Raw genomic sequence first — 18,737 nt, 5'->3', positions numbered from 1 at the left:
AAGTGCAAATAGATGAGCAAGGCCATCTTAAGCATATCCGGCGCCGTAGTGCGAAGATCCCCCTGGTGCCCCCCCCCCGTTTCCCAGAGTTGTTGACCCAGTGGCATAGCAAGGTCAGGTGGTACTCAGTGTGGAATTTTTTTTGTCAAACCCCACCACCACCACATTGAAATTATTAAAGAAGGAAAAATAAGATACTTACTGTTGCAAGTGTTATTTTCTGGTTTACAGTGGTGCCTCGCAAGACGAAAATAATCTGTTCCGCGAGTCTCTTCGTCTAGCGGTTTTTTCGTCTTGCGAAGCATCCCTATTAGCGGCTTAGCGGCTTAGAAAAAGGGTGGGGGGAAGGGGAAAACTCGCAAGACTCGCAAGACATTTTCGTCTTGCGAAGCAAGCCCATAGGGAAATTCGTCTTGCGAAGTGCCTCGAAAAATGGAAAACCCTTTCGTCTAGCGGGTTTTTCGTCTTGCGAGGCATTCGTCTTGCGGGGCACCACTGTATTTACTTAACATTTTGAGCATAAGCACTTAAAATCCTTTTTTTCGTAACTTTGTTCTCTGCAAATTTTGAAATCACATCAGCTCCCAGAGTTGGTGGAGCTAGAATAAAACCCAGCTACCCCTCCAGCTGGACTCCGTCCATGGAACCAGTGAATGTGTGTGCTGCCTTATTCCATTTCAGGGTGGGTATGTGGGCCAGGGGACGCAGGTGGCGCTGTGGGTTAAAGCCTCAGCGCCTAGGGCTTGCCGATCGAAAGGTCGGCGGTTCGAATCCCTGCGGCGGGGTGCGCTCCCGCTGCTCGGTCCCAGCGCCTGCCAACCTAGCAGTTCGAAAGCACCTCCGGGTGCAAGTAGATAAATAGGGTCCGCTTACCAGCGGGAAGGTAAACGGTGTTTCCGTGTGCGGCTCTGGCTCGCCAGAGCAGCAATGTCACGCTGGCCACGTGACCCGGAAGTGTCTCCGGACAGCGCTGGCCCCTGGCCTCTTGAGTGAGATGGGCGCACAACCCCAGAGTCTGTCAAGACTGGCCCGTACGGGAAGGGGTACCTTTACCTTTACCTTTATGTGGGCCAGATGACCCTTATCTATAAGAATACGTACTTTGAAAACAAACTCAATCTTCTTTAAACCACTCCAGCCAAGGTGTATTCATAATCCTCAATTAAGAATCCAGTTGAAGGTAATAAAGAATTTGTTTCAGTTAATTTTTAGTCTCAACGTCACATCAACAGGCAAATATATACATCGCTTCTCGGCCTTTTGGCTAAGAACAGGCAAATATACAATTTATGTCTGCACGTTTGTAACACATACAAAGCTCTGTTTTTTGACTGATTGTAGCTGAGTCCAAAGAAGATGGTAACCATGTAAAACTATACTGAAGTCAAGTTACAAAACTAGGAAGAGATGAAAACTAAGGGTTTAAGTTGATAAAAGCTTCATAGGTTAGAGGTGGGGGTTAATATAAATGTTCTGGAGGTAGTTATGAGCATTAGGGGACAGATATTCCTGCTGAGATAGAGAGAGACTGTAAGCAGCATGGTCAGAAAGAAATGAAACACCTGCTGCTGGGCGCCTGAGCCCAGCACCCCTGATGCGCAGGCGCTGTGGCGCAGGGTACCACTAAGCCAAATGGGAAAGACGCCCCTGCAGATGAGGCCAAAACTAGAAAGCCTCAGATGTTCTAATCATTTCTTCATAGAGGAGTTGTTATGAACTTGGTCATGTTGGTTGCCTGTTTCTGCACCTTTCTAGCTTTGCAATATTCTTTCTGAAGTACAGGATGGCTCCAGTTAAGCTGAAGGCAGGGTGAGATAACATGAAAAAAGTGAGAGGAGGAGCAACTCTACACTTCATCATCAGCAGACAGTTTCCAATTAGGGCTTCATTTCTGGGTTTCTTCATAGGAATGCAAAAAGCAAGAAGACCCCAGTAGTCCCTACAAAAGAATGCAAATAATGTCAATACACAGCTGAACTGCAAGCACCACCTTACATCTTTTTAAATTATCAAACTTCAAAAGGCAGCTGCATCCTCAAAATTTCATATATGCAATTTGCAAAACTCATGGACTATATTTTGCATATTTGCAAAGAGTACCAATTTCTTCAGACAGTATCCCATCTGCTTTGGTCTTCTTGTAAGAGGAAGGAGCAGCAGATGCACAGTTGCACGATATCACCCTCACAGTTGTATCCCAGTGAAAAACTGTTGGCTTGAAGGGACCCAAAGGGTGGGATGAGATGTGGGGTGCATCTGGTTCATGGCCAGAATCATTCTCCCCTGCACCTGGAACTGTACAAAGATTAATATTAACCAGTGGCATAAGAAGGTTTCTTGTGACTACCTTTGAGCAACTGGACATTAAAGGTAAAGGTAAAGGTACCCCTGCCCGTACGGGCCAGTCTTGACAGACTCTAGGGTTGTGCACTCATCTCACTCTAGAGGCTGGGAGCCAGCGCTGTCCGCAGACACTTCCGGGTCACGTGGCCAGCGTGACAAGCTGCATCTGGCGAGCCAGTGCAGCACACGGAACACTGTTTACCTTCCCGCTAGAAAGCGGTGCCTATTTATCTACTTGCACTTAAGGGTGCTTTCGAAATGCTAGGTGGGCAGGAGCTGGGACCGAACGACGGGAGCTCACCCTGCCGTGGGGATTCGAACTGCCGACCATGCGATCAGCAAGTCCTAGGCACTGAGGTTTTACCCACAGCGCCACGCGTGTCCATGACTGGACATTACATACCTTATTTTTAGAGTCTTAACTTTCCTTTTACCTGGCTTTGTCTCAGATTTCTAGCTGGTCATTTCTTGTTATTGGAACTGAAGGGACCTTCTTCCTACTACCCTTTTGAGTGGATAAACGAAATGTTTCCACTTCGAGCTGCTACAAAATCTAGACCAAATATTCCACACTTCCTCTTTGAAAGGGGACAAATGGGCAGGGCTGGAAATCATACCGCAAAAGGAAGGTGCCTCCGGACATCCTCAGTAAAGATGATGAACCTATTCATGGAGGTGTGTGTGTGAGTGAGTGTTTACCTTGGGCGCCTTCGTTCTGTTCCCATTTAAGGAAATACCATAGTGGCTGTTTTGGCCTGGCCTGGAAGCGTGTAGAGCCATGCTGGCTGCTTCCTGTACTCAGAGGAAGTTTGAGGGGATGCGGAAGGAAGGAGTCCGTTGATCGGACGAATTTAGAATATCCTCACCCAAAATTAATAACTGGCCACTGATAAAGCTGAAGGAGAGAGAGGGGGGAAATACCACAAGGTCTTTTCAAGTGGTTGGGTAGATTCTACCCTTTTGTTGTTGTTGTTAAAATATTTTATTATCATGAATAACTTTAATATGTGGGGCCATCTTAAAAAGGCAGATATTCCTTCCTATTCTTTTTCTTGACCACTGAGGGATACTCAGGCACAAAGCTGTAATATTCAAGTCTATTCCATTGTATTATTCCTGTAGGAATATACTTCCCCCCTCATAAATTACCTTTCTTATGTTTCCATTATACTTTAAAATGACTGCACTCCATATCCTTTAAATATTTATGGGGAAGTGTGCAGACTGCTAATGCTCAAGGAAAGAGCCTAACTTCACATGATTTGTTCTTCGGTTTGAGCTTAAAATCCAATCTTTTCAACATCCCCATCATCCCCAGTATAAAACTTAACACACTGGAGAAACGAGGCAGGGGCATGACTCTTTGTGAAGGCTGATTCATTCACTAAATAGGGACCAACCAAAGCATGTGGTGCTGTGCTCTGTCACATGGTGCCGTTCTGGCTATTCACCACCATGGGGGAAAAACCCTGCTAATAATACAGAACAAGGATGAGGAGTGTTGAATGAGGTTGGCCCTCCAGTTCTCTCCATTTGGCCCTTAGAACTCTCCTCAGGCCACACCCTCTTGCCTTTCTACTTTGCATGCATGCTCTTGAATGAATTTGTACCCTTGACTGGGTAGAGGACAGAGAAGGGTGTGTGTGCATGTGCAGATACTGGCCAACTCTACAAAGGGACAGAAAAACGGCTTCCCATCCCCGATCACAAGGATAATCAGTCCCTCCTCAGAGGGAACTCTTGAGAATTTTAGCTTTGTGAGGGGAATAGGGGGCCTCCTAACAACTTTCAACACTTAACAAACTACGGCTCCCAGAATTATCTCTGCCCTTTGCAGGATCACCTCTTGCAGATACTATCCCATCAGGAGGTCTGTTCTGTACAATGTGGGAATCAGGTGTTTTTTTTAGCATGTCAGTACCTGCCCCTTGGAACTCCCTCCCATTCCTGTAATCTTTTCATCATCTTTTCCTTTTTCAACAAGCCTCCTAGTTAGAGATTCTTATCCACAGTGTGTATGTGCATTGGATTTGAAATTGTGTTTCTATGTTTTCGTACTTGATGATATAGGTGATCACTTTGGGATGCTTCATGAAAAGTGTTTCATAAATAAAACATATAAATGAATGAATGAATGAATGAATAAATAAATAAATAAATAAATAAATAAATAAATAACTGTTGGGGTGGTTTTGAATGTCAGGTGTAGCATCACATCTACCTCTCATCTTCCTCAGCATCCTTCCAGCAGTGCTGTGAGGTCTGTGAAGATGGAATGGGACCCCAAGAGAGGATTTGTGGTCACTTTGCCTACCTATGAGTTCTTCAGTAGCATGCTCAAGTGTGTTGCTATGGTCAGGGGAGACGAATACACATCCTACTATGTGACACAGAAAGTAGGTGAGTAGCTTGTAGGGATGTGAGGAGGAAGCAGATCCCATCCTGTACAGTATTCATTGTAAGCAGCACTGCCTTAGGGCGGACACTGAAAACCAGCGCTCCCATTGCTGACATCACTGGAGCATAGTATTTGTGAACCCTAATTTCAATTACAGTTCAAATTAAGATGCTTCCACAAATGCTGTCCAGAGTTTTACCTTGCAGAGCCTGGTGTCAGAAGTTCTCCAGATATCCTTTAAGTCACCTCTCCCTATCTGGTGCACTCCAACTGGGACTGATAGGAATTGTAGTCCAAAAACATCTGGAGGACACCCAGTTTGGGAAGGCTGCTTAAATACTTGGATATTTTGCTGATGATCTTTTAGTGTGGCAGCACCTACACTTTGGAACTCCCTGCCTATTGACAGTGGCAGATCTTGGACAGATTTCAGTGGGATCCTGTGTGATGTCAACATGTGGTGCCCCTACCTCTCACACTCCATTCTAAATCATATTTGTGGCGTCACCTTGTGGCACCCCTGTGCGACTGAATCAGTTATGCTACCCTAAATCTGCCTCTGCTATTGATTATCAGTTAGGTGTCTTCACTGTACTTTTTTGGGGACCTGCTAAAAACATTTTCATTTAGACAAGCCTACCCAGAGGTTTAGAAAGCTGAAGCAAGTTTTAATCTGTTTTTAGAATTTTGCTATTTTAACCTTTCAGAAGTCTTAAATTGTGGCTATTTTTCTTATCGATAATTGTATTATAATATTTGCCAGATAAATGATAATCTGCATTTGACACCTGCCACTGTTTGGATTTTGATATTGGCTATTGGCTTGCTATGTCTTCCAGAGAAAAGGATACAGAACCTGGTTCTCAAAACAAATCCCCAAAAGCTGGTGGTTGGAGACAACCTTAACCTGGAATGCAGTGCGGAGACATTTTTCAATGGACGCATTGAATTTGTATGGACAATTCCTGGAAGGACTGTGAGTAAATCACATCAAGGACAGTTATTGATTCTGCTGAATGCAAAAGATTCCAGTCAGAAGTTTTGTTGTGTGCTAGCAATCTCTGTCCTCACTTCCTCAAATAGTTTTTGAGCAAGCATTCAAATGCTCAGTATCCAATCAAAGAAATTATGATGTCAGATATGTTCTTGGACTGCCATCATCCCTGACCACTGCAACTGTGGGCTGGCACTGACTGGGGGAGCCCAACAGCATCTACCTGCTTTCTAGCATTAGTTCAGAATTGCTAGGAATGCACAGAAATATTTGGGTTGGCGGTAGTACATTTTGATGGGGAGAGAAATGATTATGGCTGCTCCACTGAACATCCTGAGTAAATTCAAAGGCATAACATATTCTACATGTTTGCAGAGAGAGCTAATGTACATAGGAATATAGGAAGCTGTCTTATATCATGTGAGACTATGAAGCCATCTCACTCAGTATTGTCTACACTGACTGGCAGCCTCCGTGAGGGTTTCAGACAGGTGTCTCTGTCAGAACTACCTGGAGCTGCTCTACCACTGAGCAAAGCTCTATGGAAGAATCCAGCATCATGTCTAGGGATGGATAAATCTGCCTCAGTTTGTTCTCTTCTGATTCCACACATGTCTGTCTTAAAGTATGTCCTGTCTGTTCCCATGTGCATTTTGGGGGGAATAACTCTGTACAAATCCTTGAAAAGAAAAAGAAAAAGTCATAACCCCTCCCCCCATGCACAGATGTGGAGGACTTATGAGGTGAATTTCTGTTTCCTTGTTTTAACACTGTAAATATTATTGGAGTAGTTTCAAAGCCCAGCACATCAGCTGCACAGCAAAGAAAACATTTTTCAAAATGGTACAGGAAACAACTTATTGTGTAATTCTGTGCACAACGGTTCATTCTACATACAACAAAATGGCTGCCCCATTTTATACTGATGGAGGTACATTGTATGTACAATGGCCCTTTGTGCATAGAATTATACAGGAAGTGGCATAAGGTCACTTCCTGTACCATTTTAACAAGCATGTTTACCTTGTGTGCTACAGGTACTGTATTTTGAAGCTGCTTCAAGCATCTTTCCAATGTCAAAACAATAAAAAGGAGAGCAGCCTCATATGTATGAGTAGTGAAACAGCCCTCAGAAGGGTTCATAGATCAGCAGATTAAACCATATATCTGCAGTCCATTCTCATGAGTTGTTTGCTAAGATTGTGTTTTTAGTCAAGATGGTGGGTAGGGTATGCAGAAAAATAAAACCTGGGTTAAAATCCCCTGATATACTAATTTTGTTGCAGTCATTTCCTTTCAGGGCTGTCTTAAGCATATGTGGTGCCGGGGTGCAAAGATCCACCCAATGCCCCCCCCCCGGTTGTCCAGTCCCAGGCTCGCAGGAGGGCGGAGCCTGCCGGCCGCGTCAGCATCTCACTGGCTCAGTCGCCCTCGAACTCGTGGCACAGAGCTGCCCGCAGAAGAGCCCGCCGCGGTGCTCTAACCGAAGGGTGGGCTCTTCCCCAGACTCAATTCTCGGGCCCCGGACTCTCAGCCTGGTGCCCCTGAGAGCCTGGTGCCCAGGTGCCCTGCACCCCTAGTGCCTATGGGTAAGACGGCCTTGTTCCCTTTCCATCTTAGAGGATTTGGGTCACAGACAGAAAGACCTGGAGATACCACTGCCCTAAGGCTGCTGATGAGCAAATGGAGTAATGGTTCCACCACCCTTTGCCTCACTAGAGGTTTTTCAGCATCTGAGAGAAGATCTAGCATGGCTCATAGATGTGCTGCTCAGCCTTGCCAAATTTGCTCTGAGGCCTTCAGCACAGCAAAGGAGAGTTATGTTGTCTTTGCACCACCTGCCTCCCACCATCAAGGCATCTTGCACACAAAGGCACATGCTATGCCCACCTCTCATGCTGTTTCAGACACAGGCCCCAAACCCATCAGAAAGTGGCAAGTCCTGTGTCCACTCGGGAGGAAATTCCCTCCTGTGGTTCTGGCCTGAATTTTGATTCTACCCCATCCTACATTGCAATGCACCACCATCACTGGTAGTTAACTCTGTCATTGTTATAGGAATGAGTTGCACTAATATTGAGGGTCCAAATACCATTGTGACTGAATACCATCTTGCAATTGAATACCAATTTTTCATTTTAATAATTCATGTTCACTAAAATTCCATGAAGGTGGAGCTTGTAAAAGTCACATTTCAGAACCAAGGGTCTGAGGACTCACCTGATTTAGCCTTTTACATTGTTGGATTCATGGCTTTCTAAGGAGGAAACTTTTAGGAACTGTTATTGACTGGATATGTGTTACTCTTTGTTTGAGCTGTTCTGAACTGGCCTTATAGCAGGTTTTTTTCTGTCTCCACTCTGCTCCCTTTAGGAAACCAAGGCTGAAAATACATTTGACCTAAGTGAGCCAGTGTATAAAGCTTCTTCTAATGTGGTCATCAAGAATGTTACAATGGAAAACAGAGGGTTGTATGTATGCAGAGGCGTAATTGCCAATACAACACAATTAAAATCAGAGGCCAACATCACTGTATACAGTACGTATGATATCTATCTACCTATCTATCTATCTACACTGGTTAGAAAGTAGCAACTTCTGTCCACCTGTCCACTCCAGCAATCAGTTTACAGCACTTCACAGACCCCCAACTGTATCATAATCAACATCACAAACCTTCACTGACACATATATGCAGCCTAAAGTCAAGGAAATGATTTACCACTCGATATTTCTGATTGCATCAGCCGGCATTCAAGAAACTCCAGGGGTTTCTGTGACATGTTGTTACACTGACAGGCGCCACACTTTAAAAAAAGAATACTACAGAAAGGGATATTTGCCCTTTGGAGATCTTTGTTTGACTGTGTGTGTGCCTTTGATCTAAAGCAGTTGTTCCCAAACAGTATGTGTCATAAAAGAACTAATTATGTACTGTGAGAAATTCAATGATTCAACAGTTTAAAAGAGTACCCATCTGCAAAGAGAGCAGCTGAATGATGCATTCCAACAGCTGGCCTCCTTTGCTCAGGGTGGGCATTTTGAAAATGCCTCTGCTGCCTAAATGTTGTTATTTCAAGTATACACCACCTTTCATCAGAAAAAAGTTTTCACAAAGCAGGTATAAAGAACAAAATTAACAAACAGTATATAAAGCAATTAAAGCATCAAAATCCATAAAATAGGATTCCATTCACCCAATACCCCCACAAAATTGCACATCCAAAAACACACCTATTGTTGTTGTTTAGTCGTTTAGTCGTGTCTGACTCTTTGTGACCCCATGGACCAGAGCACGCCAGGCACTCCTGCCTCCCGCAGTTTGGTCAAACTCATGTTGGTAGCTTCGAGAACACTGTCCAACCATCTCATCCTCTGTCATCCCCTTCTCCTTGTGCCCTCCATCTTTCCCAACATCAGGGTCTTTTCCAGGGAGTCTTCTCTTCTTATGAGGTGGCCAAAGTATTGGAGCCTCAGCTTCAGGATCTGTCCTTCCAGTGAGCACTCAGGGCTGATTTCCTTAAGAATGGATAGGTTTGATCTTCTTGCAGTCCATGGGACTCTCAAGAGTCTCCTCCAGCACCATAATTCAAAAGCATCAATTCTTCGGCGATCAGCCTTCTTTATGGTCCAAACACACCTATACTTCAATCAAACTACACCTGTACATATTTGCCAGCTGTTGGGATTACGCACAACTGCAAACCCGCTGTGCTTCATTATAATCAGCTACTGGTCCCAACACCCCCCTGGAAGCATATACAAATAGACCACCCCACCACATTGGCAACCTAGCTACAAGACTAAAACCAAATCCAATCTAGGACCCCACCAACATCAATAAAAGCCTAACATCCTTCACCTAATCACTTGTTCACATTCATAGAGTTATCCTCTACAGTTGAGGATCTGTCTTTTCACCCTAGTAATCAACCACCAGTTTCCAGCTCCCACCTGCGAAGTGATCAGACTCAAACTACTTCGCCAACCATTTTATGTACTTACCTTGGAACAGCACCACACTAACGATGGGGGAGAAATTTGCTCTAGTTCACATTTATAGGCAAACCTAATTAATTCACACTTTCTGAAACAATATGGCAGTGTTGGCCAAACTTGGGTCTCCAGCTGTTTTTGGACTACAACTCCCACCATTCCTAGCTAACAGGCCAGTGGTCAGGGATGATGGGAATTGTAGTCCAAAAACAGCTGGAGACCCAAGTTTGGCCAACACTGCAATATGGGAACTGACACACAGCCAACCTTTGAAATCCACACTTCTTTGAATCTTGCAATGCAATTCTCTAGCCAAGTAATGTTTTGGTTTTTGGTTTGGTTTTTTTAAAAAAATGCATGTACTAGAGTAAACTATGCATTTAAAAATGCATAATTAGTGAAAATAGTATACAAAATGCATTTTATAATCAGAAAATGCTTTCCAAAAAAATGTTTGTTAGGCAAAATTGCTTGCAAATGCTGGTGAATTTCCACAAGGACTTGCTTTTTCAAAAAACAATTCCAGACGGATGTGGAAGTGTGGAGAACTGAGTGTTTGATGGGAAGAAATAATAACTTGAAATTGCCAGAGGCACCCATTCCCGGCACCACAATCCCTGCACTCAACTAAAACACAACCATGAGGGGAGGGGCCCTCGTCCTTATTGTGCCCTGAAGCCACCATGGCTCTTTCTGTGTGTATCAGTGGAAAATCCAGCACCCAGGAAGTCGTAACACCATATCTTATGGCTACTGCCACCAAGTGATATTGAACGTTGGAGCTGGTAAAAGCTCAACAGAAGGTGGGGAAGGCAGATGTTGTAAATTCCTTTCTCCAAATTGTTTGATCATGTGTCCTTTAGGGATCAAAATCAACTGCAGGTTTAAATTAATTAAAAATGAAGCACATGTTTCAAATGGCAGCATCATTTCCTATTCTTACTTTATACTAACTTCTGGCTGGCCAGTCCATCTGCTTGCTTTCTGCTTGTGGGACTCTTGCATTCTGTTCCACAGCTTTTATTATCCATTGTGTTACTATTGTTTGGCAAAAAAGCAAATTTGAGATTCATGCCTGCAATTTTTCTTGTTTATTTTAAGGGGAAGCTTTCATCAAAGTTTCCTTTAAGAAAATCAATCCCTATGAAGTTGTCGAAGGTCAAAAGATGCTGAAATTGTCTTGGAAGGTTCAAGCTGTCCCCCGCCCCATAGTGACCTGGTAAGAACCAAGGAGGTACTTTGAACTGACAGAAGAAGAATGCTGATGCAGGGGGGCGAGGAAAGCATAACAATCTAACAGCAGTTCTTTGCAGGTCTACTCAGGCTTGCCTTTGCTTAATTGCAGTGCTTAAATCTGTGCTGTGGTGTGTTTTATTTGGCATTTGGTATTCCCAATCACTTGTTTGTTTTGAACCATTTTTGTGTACATTGCCCAGAAAACTTTAATTAAGGGGTTGCATAGAAGTCACGCTAATAAAGAATAAGAAGAATAAGTCTCAGTAACTCTATCATGGGATTGCCCTTGTTCCCCTCTACTCTATCTTTCAATTGGTATCTTTCTTGCTGGACATTGTAGGTACAAGGATGGCAAGAAGCTGACCAGTGCGAACAGTGACTGCTATGAACTAGATCCAGTGAAGTACAGGCTTATCATAAGGGACGTGAAACCAAAGCATGCTGGGAATTACACCATAACCCTGAGCAACACTAAGCATAATGTCCATGAACAACACACTGTCAAGCTGGATGTATTAGGTAAGCACCTATTAGACCTAAATAACTAACCAGCTTATTCCTCTGTTTCTGGTTTCCAGGGCAAAGGAGAATGGCAAGCAGTTTCTGGCCAAATGCTTTGTATAATTGATGTACAAACATGTGGCATATATCCAAGAAACTGCCTGCTCCTGCTGCTATAGCTGTTATTACTATCATTATTTCAGAACAGTGGTACCTCGGGTTACAGACGCTTCAGGTTACAGACTCCACTAACCCAGAAATAGTACCTCGGGTTAAGAACTTTGCTTCAGGATGAGAACAGAGATCATGCTCCAGCGGTGCGGCAGCAGGAGGAGTCCCCATTAGCTAAAGTGGTGCTTCAGGTTAAGAACGGACCTCCAGAATGAATTAAGTTCTTAACCTGAGGTACTAAGTTCTTAACCCGAGGTACTAATAAATGACACAGAGCTCGTGTGTTGTAGTGGTTAGAGCGCTGGACTTAGGGCTCCATCCACAGTTCCCTTTGACCCAGCACTGTCCCCTGGGGAAACCCTCAGTTTAGCGCTAAAATGGAGCAATCAGCAATTGGGTTTTCTGATTTAGTGCTACAGAGCAAGTTTCCCAGGGCAAAGCAGTGGGGCCTAGCCAAAACTTCTCAGATCCATGCCTACAAAGTATGGGGCAAGTGGGAAACTGCTTGGACCCATGCTTTCTAGGCATGCGATAAGCGGAAATGTGAACTGAAAAGGTCCAGGTTCAAATTCCAATAAAGCTCACTAGGTGGCCTTGGGCCGATTCCCACAGTCTCAGTCTCACCTACCTCACAGGGTTGTTGTGAAGATAAGATGGAGATGGGGTGAACCATATATGCTGCCTTGAGCTCCTTGAAGGGCAGGCAAGATATATGTGAGAGGGGATTAAGCATTGTCCAGGGGACAATGTGGCCCTATAGGTCTCTCTGTCCGCCCCTCAAGATTTCCCAGGCCCACTGCTTTCTTCTCCTGCTCCAGAGTGCTTTTGCCAGGCTGAGAAGTGTCTTTGAACTTTGATGTTGCCTCTTGCTTGCCTGGACAGAGAGGTGTGCGGATGTATAAAGCTCTGACTTTTGCATGGCTGGAATAAAAATAAATAAGAGTCACATCTGTTGCCCCACCCACTTTTGCTTCTCTCCCCCCCCCCCACTGGCTCACAGTTTCTGGAAGGCTGCCCATGAGGCAGTGTGGTTGTCAAACTGAAAAAGGTTCCCACCACTTCTGCCATAGCATGCCAAATACAGACCCCAATGTATAGCCAAGTATCCAGGAAATATCTGATAGATTTTGGGAAAAGATGGTTTTGGGAATTTGGGTGAGCTAATTCATCTTGACACCACTGCATGGCTTTTAATGTTGGGGTAGCGTTTTTGAAATTGTTTTACATCACTTCAATAATTCAGTAACTAGAAAAGCAACTAACACATTGACAAATAAATTCAGTACACAATAAAGGCAAGGTCTGCTATGTCCATTCTTTTGAGCTTCTGCTTTAATTCAGCATCTCATAGGACTGGGGGTCTTATTTGCAGATCTGATGCAGTGCTTGTATTTCTGCTGCCAAAGTTTTTTCCATCAAAGTTTTTCAGGGCAAGAAATCCCGTTTGATTTTGATATATCAACATTTTGTCTCATGGCTTTGTTTAGTATTGGTTGGATGGCGTGTGGATTATGGCTAACGGATTTTTTTGTATGTGTACAAATGCTGTTGTGTGCAAGACAGAATTATTTTTTAGTTAAAGAATTGACTGTCCGTAACTAGGGATGCAAACACAAATCAGTTGGCATGAAATTCACAGGCAGTTAACAAAAGGGTTTCTTGTGTGCTGGCTACAATCCATTCAATTCATCTCCGTTAATGCTTTTGCAAGCTTTTTGTATTTGTATTTGTTTACGATTTCATGCCCAAGTGCTCTCTGTTGTTCTTTTGTCATGCATCAGCATGGTGGCATGAATTAAACTGGGATCATTATTGCAATTACTGTAAATATGTTGCTTATCGCAACCGTTCCAGCTCAAAGAATGCTGATAATTCATATACTGAGGAAATATTTCTGCACGTAGAGGGCAGGAGAGAAATTAACAACAGGTGCTTCATAAGTTTTAGCAACAGATTGCTCTTCCAAAAAAGATGGTCCGAAAAGGAATCTCTGGTGTTGATTTATTTCCCTGTGATGTGACTTACAGTAATCATAATCATAATAGCAATAACAAGAATAGTAATATGACTATTCTTGTTATGAATGTGGATGCATTCCCCACCCCCACAAACAGTTTTGTTAGGGATAAACTAACCGTGATGTAAACACATATGTGGCTATTGCAACACGAGGCTCACAGAATCTTCCTGCCCTGCTGCTGTATAATGTTTGCTAGAACTGACTAATTTCCTGATATCATGGTGTTCTTAAAACGCCTCTCTACTTTACATTGACTGCTACAAGATATAGTGACATCCTCCAGTTGTAGAAGTGGGTCAAAGAAGTAACTGAAAGAGGAGCAACAATATTCCTTGCCCACCTTTCACCCCAAGGTCCCAGGGCATGTTACAGCAATATAAAAATGCAAGATTAAAAGCAGTTCTAAAAATATACAGTCAGAAGAATAGGGTGGCTCCTTATGCGTGTGTTTGTGCATTAGGCAAAATTGCTCACAAACAGTATAGTGGGAGAAATTTAAACTAAAATGCTGGTGGTTTTCCATGAGGACTTTTTAAAAGATAAATTAATTTCAAAGTGATGTGGAAATGTAGAGAACGGAACTTAAGGTTGGAAAAACAAGATGCTGAGGGAGACTGAAATTGACATATTACCTGCCCCCTGTGTGCACCTAGCATGCAGTGCTCCCATATTTATGTAGTATGGAAGGCGGGGTAACCTGCAGATCTCCAGATGTTGCTCAATGGAAGTTGTAAACACTCCTTGCCATTGGTCATGCTGCCTGGGACTTATGGGAGTTGTAGTCCAGAATATCTGGAAGTGTGGTCTACATCATTACTGGTGGATCCGTTAAGTATTTGTAAGTCCTCGCAGATGTGGCTTTTACTGTCACTACAACATTTTGACATGGCAAACCTTGGAGAAAATTTATACACCACTTGATTGTAGAAAAAATGCTCAAAGCGGTTTACCAAAAAAACCCCACATTAAAATTAAAAAGTACTTAAAAATTACAAGTATGTCTGCATACTTAATTTCATTTGTATGCCACCTTTCCATAGTTCAAACCATGCACAAGGCAGTCAACAGCATGGAAAAAATACATAATTACAAACAAAACAAAAGTGGTCATAAACATTAAATAAAACATCAGAAGTATGCAACCAAATTAAAGTATTTCCACATAAATCATAAGAAGATCTGAAATAAAGGTACAGAATTAATACTGATAAAGGCAACAACAACCCCACCCCAATAATTTTGCAAGCATACGGTAATTTAAAACATACAGAAAGTTTATACCACAATAGAACAGACTAAAAACAAATTAAAACTCGTACAAACTTGGAAACTTATGGGCAGGCTTGTCTAAATAAGAATGTCTTCAGGTGCTGAAAAGAACGTATTGCACAATTTACCGTCTAATGAAGGAGTTTCTTGAATGATCCTAGACAACATAAGGTGCTTAATCACATAGCCTATAGTTAAACTATTCAGCTCAGTCCCACAGCATATAGTGCTGGCCACCAACCTGGATGCTTTTAGAAGAAGAGTAGACAAATTCATGGAAGAGAGGGTTATTGAGGACTACTTTTACTATAATGGATATGTTCTATTCGGTACTATTTTTCTAGAAAAAGAGGTGGCGGAACTCACTTGTTCTCTTATAATGGCAAATATCTAGATGTTGCCACATCTCTCAGACTTACGATTGTTAGTTCCTAGCTCGTCAGTAGTAATAAATAACCATTGGCCCTACAGAGACTCTGATTTTGCATTTTATATTTTATATATTGTTTGATCCACTGTAATAAGCACTTGATGGATCGCTGTATTAATTTGGGGGGGGGGTGTTTGCATATATGAGGAGAAACAGCCAAAGTTTTGTGTGGACTTCTACAAAAATATAAAAGGAATTGCAAGTTAATATGGAAATGAGGCAAACTGAACTTGTGGTTGGAATGTGAGAAACTGAGTAAACCAGAATTGATGGATTCACTGATCCGTAAATGTAAGGATTGTTGCAAAGTCCGTTCCTCCTTAAACTTCCTGTATAAAGATACATGTAGTAGCCCTATGCTTGGGCCACCCATGTTTCCAACCCACTCTACAGACAGATGGAATTTAATCTGGCATGAGGAATATAACCCTCTTGCTTGCTTTGCATGTAGGTCTCTTTGAGTCTCCTGGAGGCCACTGGACCCCTTTTTTTATATACCCATTCTTCCTTGATATGTTTGCACATTAAGAGCTGTCCAAGAAGCTGGTGGGTTGCTGTGTTTTTGTTTTGTTGGATTAAATTCTTGTTGAGAGCCAAGTCTCAGGCAGCAAATGTCATGAAATATTAGAGAGGAGGGGAGAGAGTGAACAAAAAGGAATCTTAACAAACAGCTGGCAACTATACATCCTGGTGAGCCAAAAATGGAAAAAAGGAGAAAAAACATGGGAGAAAATGGTTACTCCAGACTTGAGTACAAAGCAAAGGTGGGTGGGGGGAGGATTAAAAACTACTTATGGTCTGGTAAGGGTATTTTTAATTCTCACCCTAGAACAAATAAACAGAATATTCTGGGTCTTCTCCAAGGCTTTGTGGAACGGCAGCGTTTCAGTTGAAGCTAGCTGCATATTATTCTCAGTTTGTAAAACAATTTGAAACTTTGTTGAACCATTTTACAAAATAGAACAAACAGACTGCAGCCATCTTACTGCCTTCTCTGCTCTGCAGCTGAGGACTTGTAATAAAAATTGGCAGATATTTGTGATACCTTCACTCATCAATCAGAAAACATCCTTTTGAAGAGTTGCAAAAAGAAACCTGATCAAACATTCGGATTTGACTTCAAAATTTAAGTTTTGGTTTTGTGGTGGGTGGGTGTTGAGATTTCAGCCACTAAATCCAAATTATAAAATCTGAATATTCAGCAGAATTTTCTTGTTTCTTAAAAAGTTGTTAATATGTTTATTTAGGAAACTTCTATAATGTTTTTCACCTTTACAACGAAATTATCAAATTGGTTTACATCTATTGCATTATATTTATATGTAAACCTATTTGATAAAATGAAACCAGTGATTGAAACCATACAGTGCAATGCAACACACCTGCTATTTAAAACTGGAAGAAAGCTCCAGATAGTTAGTGTTACTGCATCTGATGAAGCAGACCATGTAAGTTTTTGCAATAGCAGATGTAGGTTTTTTTAGAAAAGATGCTTCTGTGTGTAATGCCTTGCAGCAGCTCTCCAAGGGTTTAGGACAAGGAATAAGAGCATAAGAAGAGCCTGCTAGATCAGGCCAATGGCCCATCTCGTCCAGTGTCCTCTTCTCACAGTAGCCAACCAGTGGGAAACCAGCAAGAGAGACCCAGGAGCAAGAGTCCTCTCCACTCCTTGGGTTTCCAACAACTGGTATTCAAAAGCATTTCTGCCTCTGACTGGAGGCAGAGCATAGCCTCCATCATGGCTATCATTGATAGCCTTATCTTCCATGAATTTATCCAATCCTCTTTTAAGGCCATAGAGTTTTGTGGCATAAAACCAACAAATTTGAAAGGAATAAAACAAGGGAGGAAAAAACACCCTTCCTTGATTCTTCTCTCAAGTGGAGCACTGGGGAAATTCTTTTGTTATTCAGGTCAGCTTTTACACCTTTCATCAAAGCAGACCTGAAGCCCTTTAACACTTTAACCCAAAGACAAGGGTAACACTTGACATTGCATGTTTAGTATGTTTGAAGAGTGTGAATTTGCAATTGGCAAACTCCAAAGGTTTAATCTATCCTTAGTTGTGGCAGGAGGGTGGCTTGGGAGGAAGGAGTGTGCCAGGAGAGGCAGCTGTTGTATTTTGGAAGGGTGGTAACACCCACATATATTCCTCTGCCTTTAACAGAAACTTAACATGCAGACGTGGGTGGCGCTGTGGGTAAAACCTCAGTGCCTAGGACTTGCCAATTGTCAGGTCGGTGGGTTCGAATCCCTGCGGCGGGGTGCGCTTTTGTTGCTCGGTCCCAGCACCTGCCAACCTAGCAGTTCGAAAGCACCCCCAGGTGCAAGTAGATAAATAGGGACTGCTTACTAGCGGGAAGGTAAACGGCGTTTCCGTGTGCTGCGCTGGCTCGCCAGATGCAGCTTGTCATGCTGGCCACATGACCCAGAAGTGTCTTCGGACAGCGCTGGCTCCTGGCCTCTTAAGCGAGATGGGCGTGCAACCCCAGAGTCGGACACGACTGGCCCGTATGGGCAGGGGTACCTTTACCTTTACCTTTAACATGCAGACATTAGCTAGTAATGCTTTTCACTGCTTGGAGAAAAAGATGATCACCGGCTGTTTCCTGCTGCTCGCACTGCTGTTAGAGCAAGGGTGGAGATCCTCCAGATGTTGCTGGACTACAGCTCCCATCATCCATGACCATTGGCCATGCTGAGTCCAACAACAGCTGGAGAGCCACAGGTTTCCACTATTGCATTAGAAGCACAGCAACTGTGGTTTTTCTCTTATTTTGTTTTTTTAAATTGGGCACTGCCATTCAGCTGAGCTTCTAGAATAGTTTACAAAACCAAGACAAAATACAAAAAAAGTCAGTGAAATGCTGGAACAGAGAGGGCTGTATCTTAGCAGCAGGTCCCCTGGTTCAGTCCCTGGAAAGACTCCAGTCTGGTACATTGAAGAGCGGTTGCCAGTCAGATTGGACAACCCACCTAGCACTGAGCTAAGTGGACCAACAGTGTAAAAGCAGTATCCTTTGTTCCTGTTTAAATAACAGGCAAAACTAAAAGACCCTTGCCTAGTGCCAGAAATATAACAGTGTTGCTGCCAGGTGTCAATCGCCCCTTGACATGTTGCCCCCTTCTGAAAAAAGAGGAGCTGCATCATTGCATTCAGAAACACACTTCTGGTTAATCACTTGGCAAGTCTATTACCCCGCTGCGTCTCTGGAGTTCTTTGCCTGGCTAGAGTTGTAACGCTAGCAGGGTACCATGCAAGAGACACCTGCAGTCTCAGTAAGCCTGAGCTGACGCTATTCTGTGATTTGGCAGATGGAGCTAAGGAAATGTGGGAGTGGAGGAAGAAGTTGTTGGATGTCTTTGATGATGGAAGAAT

General features: G+C 43.1%; 1 protein-coding gene across 5 annotated transcripts in view; it reads left to right on the top strand.

Annotated features, from left to right (window-relative positions):
* Nucleotides 1-18,737, top strand: part of LOC307207618 (vascular endothelial growth factor receptor kdr-like) — a 196,994-nt gene that overhangs the window by 77,345 nt on the left and 100,912 nt on the right. For all 5 annotated transcript variants that reach the window (XM_079961607.1, XM_079961610.1, XM_079961611.1 and 2 more), the window contains exons 5-9: nucleotides 4,581-4,743; nucleotides 5,581-5,717; nucleotides 8,109-8,274; nucleotides 10,833-10,950; nucleotides 11,308-11,486. In XM_079961607.1, coding sequence (XP_079817733.1) covers nucleotides 4,581-4,743; nucleotides 5,581-5,717; nucleotides 8,109-8,274; nucleotides 10,833-10,950; nucleotides 11,308-11,486 — 763 coding nt within the window. The remainder of the gene's footprint in view (nucleotides 1-4,580; nucleotides 4,744-5,580; nucleotides 5,718-8,108; nucleotides 8,275-10,832; nucleotides 10,951-11,307; nucleotides 11,487-18,737) is intronic.

The sequence above is a fragment of the Podarcis cretensis genome (assembly GCF_951804945.1).
Source record: "Podarcis cretensis genome assembly, chromosome: Z".
NCBI classification, from domain to species: domain Eukaryota; kingdom Metazoa; phylum Chordata; class Lepidosauria; order Squamata; family Lacertidae; genus Podarcis; species Podarcis cretensis.
This window is presented reverse-complemented; position numbering and strand designations above follow the sequence as displayed.